The sequence below is a fragment of the Gallus gallus genome, chromosome 5 (genome assembly GCF_016699485.2).
Source record: "Gallus gallus isolate bGalGal1 chromosome 5, bGalGal1.mat.broiler.GRCg7b, whole genome shotgun sequence".
Taxonomy (NCBI): Eukaryota; Metazoa; Chordata; class Aves; order Galliformes; family Phasianidae; genus Gallus; species Gallus gallus.
Genome location: NC_052536.1, coordinates 45,229,611 through 45,237,888, shown reverse-complemented (window position 1 = coordinate 45,237,888; position 8,278 = coordinate 45,229,611). Strand labels below are relative to the sequence as shown.

At 47.7% G+C, this 8,278-nt stretch overlaps 1 protein-coding gene across 1 annotated transcript; it reads left to right on the top strand.

Annotated features, from left to right (window-relative positions):
* The first annotated feature begins 6,275 nt into the window (after window positions 1–6,275).
* GSC (goosecoid homeobox) lies at window positions 6,276–7,904 on the top strand. Its single transcript, NM_205331.2, has 3 exons — window positions 6,276–6,931; window positions 7,035–7,294; window positions 7,584–7,904. The coding sequence occupies exons 1-3, from the start codon at window positions 6,604–6,606 to the stop codon at window positions 7,734–7,736; spliced, it is 741 nt and encodes a 246-aa protein (NP_990662.2). The 5' UTR covers window positions 6,276–6,603; the 3' UTR covers window positions 7,737–7,904.
* Window positions 7,905–8,278: the final 374 nt, after the last annotated feature.

The following is an 8,278-nucleotide window of genomic DNA, read 5'->3' as shown; positions in this document are numbered from 1 at the left end:
GATGATATTGTTTATTTCATTAGTTCAAAATAACATCTAACCAAGGCAGCAATTTTGTAATTCCTTCTGACATATTTGTCTTGCTTCCCTTCATTTTATATTTCTCTACTATAATTATCCTTCTTTTTAACTTTTGACCTTTGCAAGAATTCATTTTTAAAATAATTTCTTCTTTTTTAAAAAATTGTAAATCTTCCTGATATGTATCTGGCACACCTCACTCACTCACTCAAGAAATAAAGCGGTCAAGGCAGTCTATTAAGTTTCAGTTACATGGTGTTTGGTAATGATAATGCAACTTTTAGCTGGAAGATCCATCTCTCTTTCAGTTCTCATTTGAAATCAGTGACACCTAACAAACAGACTTCCTTGGGTATGGGATTGGGTGGTAATTCCAGTCCCGCTGGAGTAAAATGACTAGATTATGCTGGAGTGATACTCAGAAACTCTAACAATCCCAAAAGTAACATAGAAGTTCCATGTATACACTAAGGAAAACAATGCGATAGCTGCCTTTTCTATGGTTACCTTATTTATTTTTAATGCCGATTTTGTTTCTCTAACTCCCTAGAAAATCCTTTTGAGGCACTTTGCATTACAAATAAATGGCTATGTTGGGTGTAATGTCCCAGGTCCTTTCTGGAGAGGGGAGAGGTTCTGGTGGCATTAAGTATGTCTGGTGGCATTAAGAGCTTTAGCCAAGGAAATAATGCTTGTGTAGAATGATAATCGCTGACCACACACAATTTCTGTTGACTTGATTTGTAGTTGTGTGTGCTCAGGATCTCTTGTGGTTTAAAATCCAGTGTGCTACATGATGATCCAAGAACTTAGTTCAATCACTGGAAAAAGGCAAATCACCAACAGAGGTCTTAGTTTGATTTATGTTCGTCAATCAAGAAAGCAGTCTTTTGGCTTACTGTGTGTGTGTGTGTGTGGTTATCATTATTATTCTTTTTAAACTGCCGTATTTATACTAGTATAAAACCTACCATAGGAAGCAACCTAATAAGATAGTGTGCTTAACACAATTTAGGCACAATATATGTAGGGATTAGATGCACATACCTATACACAGCTATATGTAACTGTATGTACAACAGAGGGAATTAGAATTATCCTTACAAAGACAAACCAAGGTACTGAAATGTTAGAGTGAAGTCATCTTCTCTTGGAAGCTTACGAGAATGTTGTTATGGTACGGCTCCATTTTCAGGGGAAAATTTGGCTGTTGTTTGCCCTATGATAGGGAGCCACCTCTAAATTGTGGGTCAATCATGTCGCTACAGGAAACTGCTATGTCAGCTTCTACAGCACAACCTTTGGCATGATTGTTTTTCTTAACATTGATGTCTGTGTCATCTCACTTTACTGATACTAAGCAGAACTGATCACAGTATCTTCGAGTTGATGACCCAGACTGCATCTAGTGGAAGGCAATGGAACAGGGAGCCCTCTTGTTGGCTCCTGTGGGCACAATCAAGGACCAGAAATGTTTTCTCACCGTCCACTCTGAAAGATACTTTGTTTTGAAAGAGTCCTTGCAATGACCTGCACAGTTTAGATGTAGTGTAACTCCTGTGTTCTATCAGCAAACAAAGGTGTGTGTCTTTACTAAGTATTATGTGTATTGGAATGCATGAGAAACCTGGAAAAGAAAAAAAGAAAAAGAAAAAGAAAAAAAAGGAAGAAAGAAAAAAGAAAAAAAATACCCTATCTTTCACTTTCATGTTTGTGAACTTATTTAAAAGATTATACTTTCTTCATTAGAGAGCCTCACATCAGACTGAAACCATTACATATTAAGCTTCTATAACACCCAAACTACCTACAACAGAATGTGTCTATGTTGACTCATTACATTTCTGGGAAAAAAAAAAAAATCATCTCTATACACTAACAAAAGGGGCAGTGTATCTTGAGAACTGAGTGTATGACAAACTGACATATACAATAAATACGGATCTTACTACAGTAACAGATTGAAATTATATAGTTCATTTGAACCTTTTTCCAACTTTAGCTTAGCCTCAGCTAAAGCACACAGGAAATAAACACATTGAGCTGTCTGGCACCAAGCAACTCTCCAGGTCCTGTTCTGTCTCGCGCTGGGCTAGGCTTATCCATCCAATCAACATTAGGAGGTTTATTTATGTGAGACAGATATATTAGCAATAAATGGATTTATTCAGTAGCTTGCTGGATTTATATACATTCACAAAATCATTCCAGTTTAAGGAGACTTAAAACTGAGTGACCCACTATTTGTGTGCCCTGTGTGATGAAGCCCTTATGCTTCTACACTGCTCCTCACCAGACAGGGAAAATAAATAAATAAATAAATAAAAGGGGGAGGGGAGGGAACAAAAAAAAAAAAAAAAAGGGAACCCAACCCGAATTGAAGGCAGTGAGATATTTACTGGAGGAATACCTGCAAAAGACTTGGGAACTGGAGAGATGTGAGCGGAGGTGCAGTTGGCTGGACGGCAAAACCATGGATTGTGGCATGCCAATACGCTTTGTGTGCAACATTCCATACGCAAAAGTCCGTTTCAATTTTTACAAACCAAGAAAAGGTGGAAGGACTCAGAGTAATACATTTAGGAGGGATGACTGTTTTTCTTTTCTCCCACCTACCCGTGCTTGCAAGTCAGGTCTGAACTGTGCTGAAGTGTTTTCATTGATTCGTGTCTGTTTCTTAGAAAACTAGACGGAGAGTTCGCGTTAATGCTATGGTTTGTCCATTTCAATCAGAGAGTGAGTGGCACATTCTCACCTCATTTGCAATTTTTAATTCCAATTGGACATTGCTTTTGAAACGTCCCTTCTCCTTTTCCCGTTCTGCTGCCACTTGAAAGTTGAAATGTAGCAAGAACGTAATGGTAGGTGCCAGCTTGCTGAATTACAGGGTGACTGCTTTAGCTGATCCCAAAAAGCAAGTGTCTTTTTATACCGCATAAAAGCCTGAAATGTTTACATATCAAAAGGCTATAGGCCAATTTCTGTCAAAATTATACATGAAGCTAAGCAGTACAAGCAATTTATTTAAACACTAGTCATTGTAGAAAAATTCAAAACCATATGCTCTTTTAGCAGTTTTTCACAAATGCATTTGACCCATGACTTGGCAAGACATGCATGCTTCATAATTTACTCTAAATTTCAAATCCCCCTGACATTTAAATAAAAGATCTTCATTAATAGAGTTTATATGAATGAAAACTTTAGAAGCCGATATTGTTAGAGGGAAACTTTTAGGGGGGAAAAGGGAGACTCGTTTTGAAAGCGCTACCTCGTTTTCAAAATGACTGACTTTCCTAATCAGTTCAAGATAAGTTTATTCTGGGAAAAAATTAACGTAATTTCGCTTTGTACTTTTGTTGTTGTTGTTGTTTTTGTTCCCCCACCCCACACCCTCCTTTTTCCCCCGAAGTAATGATGCAATCAATTTGAAACAAACCCGGCAAACGCTGGAGGGTGATGGCATTCGCACGGGATTACCGTATTTGGTATTGCTGCGTATTTGGTATTGCCGCGTATTCGGCTTGCTGCGAAGCTCCGAGAGGCTCTCGGTGCCGGAGCCGACCCTTTGGTCCGCCTCAGCTTCCCCCGCAGCCGGGGTCCGGTGGGAGAACAGCGGCCGAAGCCCCTCCGCAGCCCCCGCCGGGAGGCCCCGAACGCGGTCGTGCGGCCCCGCGGAGCGACCGCGGAAGCTGCGCGGTGCTGCTCGGCCGCGGAACCCCCGCGCCCCGCAGGCGGCGCGTTTTACATCCCCGGAATTATTCCTTAATACCTCAAAATAAAAAAAACGGCCGATTTCTCAACAAGCGCATTTCCATAGACTTGAGTACGGTGATTGCTTTGTATGAAATCGTGTTTGGGTAATAATATTGAAAATCAGTGCAATGTTTACTGTATTTCTCGCCTAACAGCTTGTTCCGCCCGGTGCCGTACTCCTCTTTAGGTCTCTCTTTCAGCCCATGCTGTGACTCTCCCCCAGTAACAAACAATTGCTTGGCAACACTATGCAGCACAATTTGCTTGCGTTTCATTTGTTATTACAATTTCATCCCGACATTGTGTGAGCGCTGACTGTTTGGTTAATACAATTTTACGTCTGCAAAGTTAGCGAGGAGCGGGTGAGAGATGAGAAACTGCCGGAGCAGCCCTTGCAAAGTGGATATCGACACCGGAGTTCGCGCTGCAAGGCTTCGGAGATTAAAAGAAAACCAAACGAGAAGTTCCCCGACGGGAGTGACAAGGACTTGGAGAAAATAAAACAATAATAATAACAAAAAATCATCTCTAAATTGGCAATGAAGGGGAGCGTTGCAGCCTCGGCGACGGCTCCCCGCTGCCCTCCCGTCCCTCCCTCCCTCCGTCCCGCGGCTCCGTGGAGGCCCCCAGGGCACCTGCGGAGGCCCGAGGCTGTGCCCTCATGGCCTGGCCCGGCTCGGAGCCGCCCGGAGCCCCCGCACCGCCGAGAGCTGCGGAGACAGCAAGGAGGTGCGGTCGCGCGTGGCTGCGGAGCCGCTGGGACGTGAGTGAGCATCGCGAGGGGGGAATTAAGCACCACGCAGGACAGGGCCGGAGGCAGGGAACGACTGACCCCCCAAAATCCAACATCAAAGCAAACACACACACACACAAACACACACACACACAAAATCCAACCAAAACAGCAAATCAAAAACCACCCCAGAACATACACGAAGCAAGAAGAAGAAAAGGAAAAGAAGCAGAGAAAAGAAAAAGAGAAAAAGAAAAAACTCAGTCCACATCCAATTCTTCCATTTCACACTGAATTTGTAAAACTCGCACGAAGGTCAGCTCCAAATACCAAAGGCGCAAAGAAATGGATCGGTACACAATTGAAGGAAAAGGAACGATGGTAACTATTAGTCACATCGCGATGTATTAAAGTGAGAATCGAGTCCTGGGGTTCTTTTTTCTTAACGTTCCTGCTCGTCTTTTACTACACGGAGGTCTTCGGTTTGGGTCGGTATCAGACGCAGTAACAAAACCTGGAATTTCGAGGAAAGGAAGGACAAAGTGCGAGTGAGCGCTAACGAGGATGGTCTTTGTTGAGGAAAAATAACGTGTTCCTCGCAAACAGACGTTAATAGCCTGTTTTCATTTCATGCGTACAATTTCCTACCTTCTGCGGTGGAGGGTTGATGGGGTAAATAGTCTAATCTGATTGAGTTCACCTCCTGTGGATTCCCAGTGACAGTCGTGACAGACGAAGTATTCTGCAAATCACAAGAGCAGCTACCAGGAGAGCCGAGTGTCTCAGCTGAGAATTTTACGGACTTTAAACTGTTCCCTTTCAAATTCTCTGAACACGCAATAGGCGAAGTTTGTCCGTACCGCCGCAACTCTATACGCTTCGTTTTCGAAGTTAGAAAAGGATTTATTCCTGCTTAGAAAGTGAAAAGAGAAGAGCACCAGAAAGGAGATGAGAAGCGGGTCGGAGCACCTACCAGCTCAGGGATGAGATGGCAGCGGTCATTGACATTCCCACCTCCTGCCTCGTTAAAAAAAAACAAACAGAAAGCGATACTTGTGTGGATGAGAATTCACAAAATAAAATAGAATTTAAATATTTGCAGTGTTTAAATGTTTCCTCTACAGATGATGCAGGAAAGGAGGGAAAAAAAATAGTTCCTATACTCAGTAGATGTTGCACGGCGCACAGAGCGCAAATGACAGCAGCGCACTCCTCAGTGCCCCTCTGGTTCCCCGAGTAAAGTTCGCCCCGTGGTTCAGAAACACTTCGAAGGGGAAAAGTTGCGTGGTCATACCGAAATTTATTTTTTTTTAACGTGTTTCTCGAGCAATTCGAGGTATAAATAATGAATCTGATCTTCAGACGGAGGAAATCACACCCACTAATGCGAACTAACACGAGTAAAGTAGGTGCATAATAGACAAGACGAGGAGCTGCTAACCACTTCTGCACAGTGGCATTAATGAGATTAACCCGGGCAATTAGCCGGTGCAGCAGAGATCAAGCCTAAATCTGGGGCCTTTCAAAAAAGCCCATTAATGGAAAGGATTACGTTAATTTCATTAATTCTCAATCCACAGACCCAGGTTCCTTTCACTCCTTTGTGCAACCCCCCATCCATTCCCCACAGAAACGCGGGGGGGGGGGGGGGGGGGAGGGGGGTGAAAAATCAGATCTGGTTTTGTTTGTCATCTGCATATTACCAGGAACTAAATCCAGGATGACGTCGCCTGGGTATAAAAAAGGGAAGAGGTTCGGATGGATTATACTCCGTGCAGCCCTCCGGGCTGAGATCAGTAAACAGGCGCGAGTCGAGGGGGGAAAGTTCCAGGGGTGGATCCTGCGCGCACACACACAGACACACACACACGCACACACATAGACACACGCATACGCATGCACGCACACTCTGCCCTATTGCTGCCCTCGGAAAAGGCTCCGCTCCTTTCTCTCCGATCCCTTTCCAAAATTTCTCCCGAAAGTTTCGATTTCGCGTCTCTTCAGCTTCCCCCCTCCCCTCCACCGCCGCCACTGCCGCCGCGGCCGCCGGCAGCACCTCCCTCCCCCGGCCGGTCCCCGGCCCGCGTTGGGGCATGCCTGCGAGCATGTTCAGCATCGACAACATCCTGGCGGCCAGACCTCGCTGCAAGGACTCGGTGCTGCTGCCCCCGAGCGCCGCGCCCGTCGTCTTCCCCAGCCTGCACGGGGACTCCCTCTACGGCGCTGCCTCCGACTACGGAGGATTTTACTCCCGGGCTGTGGCTCCCGGCTCGGCGCTGCCGGCGGTCGGCGGCTCCCGCCTGGGCTACAACAACTACTACTACGGGCAGCTGCATGTGCCCACGTCTCCCGTGGGCCCGTCGTGTTGCGGGGCCGTGCCGCCGCTGGGGGCCCAGCAGTGCTCCTGCGTGCCCCCCGCAGGTAAGGGAGCGCTCGGGGGGAACGGGGGAGAGCGGGATCGCTTCGTCGGGGAGCGGCGGTCTCACGCACAAAGTCTCCCGTCGTCTCGTCTGTCTGTTCGTAGGTTACGAGGGCGCTGGGTCGGTGCTGATGTCCCCTGTTCCCCATCAGATGTTGCCCTACATGAACGTAGGCACTTTGTCCCGGACGGAGCTGCAGTTACTCAACCAGCTGCACTGCAGGCGGAAAAGACGGCACCGGACTATCTTCACTGACGAGCAGCTCGAAGCGCTGGAAAACCTCTTCCAGGAAACGAAATACCCAGACGTGGGCACCAGGGAACAGCTGGCGAGGAGGGTGCACTTAAGAGAGGAGAAAGTGGAGGTATTTCGAACCCCTCCTTCCCCTCTCTTCCTTTCCACTTTAAACGCGGAGATGCCTGGGTTCGGCTCCGCCGGCCGCGGCGAGAGCAACAGGTTCGGGGTTGGGGAACGTCTCCGTTCCTGCGAGCGGGCAGAGAACGCGGAGGCGGTCGTGCCGCGGAGGTTCCCGGCACAGCCCCGAATACGGGGGCGGCCGCGGGTCCGTGCGGCTCCGGCGGGCAGGGCCGAGCGCTCCGGAGGGCTGGGGAAGGGCTCTCTCCTTTCTCTAACTTCATTGCCTCACTTAACAGGTTTGGTTCAAAAACCGCCGGGCGAAATGGAGGAGGCAAAAGCGGTCGTCTTCCGAGGAGTCGGAAAATGCACAGAAATGGAATAAAGCGTCTAAAACGTCTCCGGAGAAGAGGCAAGAAGACGGGAAAAGCGATTTGGACTCCGACAGCTGATGCCGCGCAGGGGGATGCTCCCCGTGGACTGTAGGATACGCTCCGGAGGATGCTACTATCTTGCACAAGCTCTGCCTTGTCGGAGGGGGAAACTATCTGTATATAATGTACAATACCCCGAGTCGATTTCGTGTAAATAAAATGTGTTGCGGAGGTGTTGCACAGGCAGCCGGTGCCGGGTCCGTACCGCGGGCGAGGGCTGCCGGGCCGCAGGTGGCCGCGAGCGGGATGGGCACGGCCGGAGCCGAGCGGAGGGGGACGGGGCCGAGCCCGGGAGAGGGGCGGCGGAGCGGTGCCTGCGCGTTCCCCGAGGTGAGGCGCGGAGGCCGCAGTTATAGCGAGCCGGTAATTTATTAGGCTCGCGGCAAAATGCCTTTTTGTTATTCTTCTTATTATTTTCCCCCACGTCCTTTATTGCTCCCTCTCCTCCTTTGTACTCCCGGCTCGTAAACCTGGAATACTTGCAGGCAGCGCAAATCCAGCCTCCCGCTCGTTTTTCTGCTGTGTTTCCTTGCACTTTTCGCTCTTTTCTGCTTTCTGGA

Excerpts from the sequence above, each read along its gene's own strand:
- GSC (NM_205331.2), top strand. The coding sequence starts at position 6,604 with ATGCCTGCGAGCATGTTCAGCATCGACAACATCCTGGCGGCCAGACCT. Across the intron at positions 6,932-7,034 it reads CTCCTGCGTGCCCCCCGCAG|GTTACGAGGGCGCTGGGTCG; the intron begins GTAAGGGAGCGC and ends GTCTGTTCGTAG. Across the intron at positions 7,295-7,583 it reads TAAGAGAGGAGAAAGTGGAG|GTTTGGTTCAAAAACCGCCG; the intron begins GTATTTCGAACC and ends CTCACTTAACAG.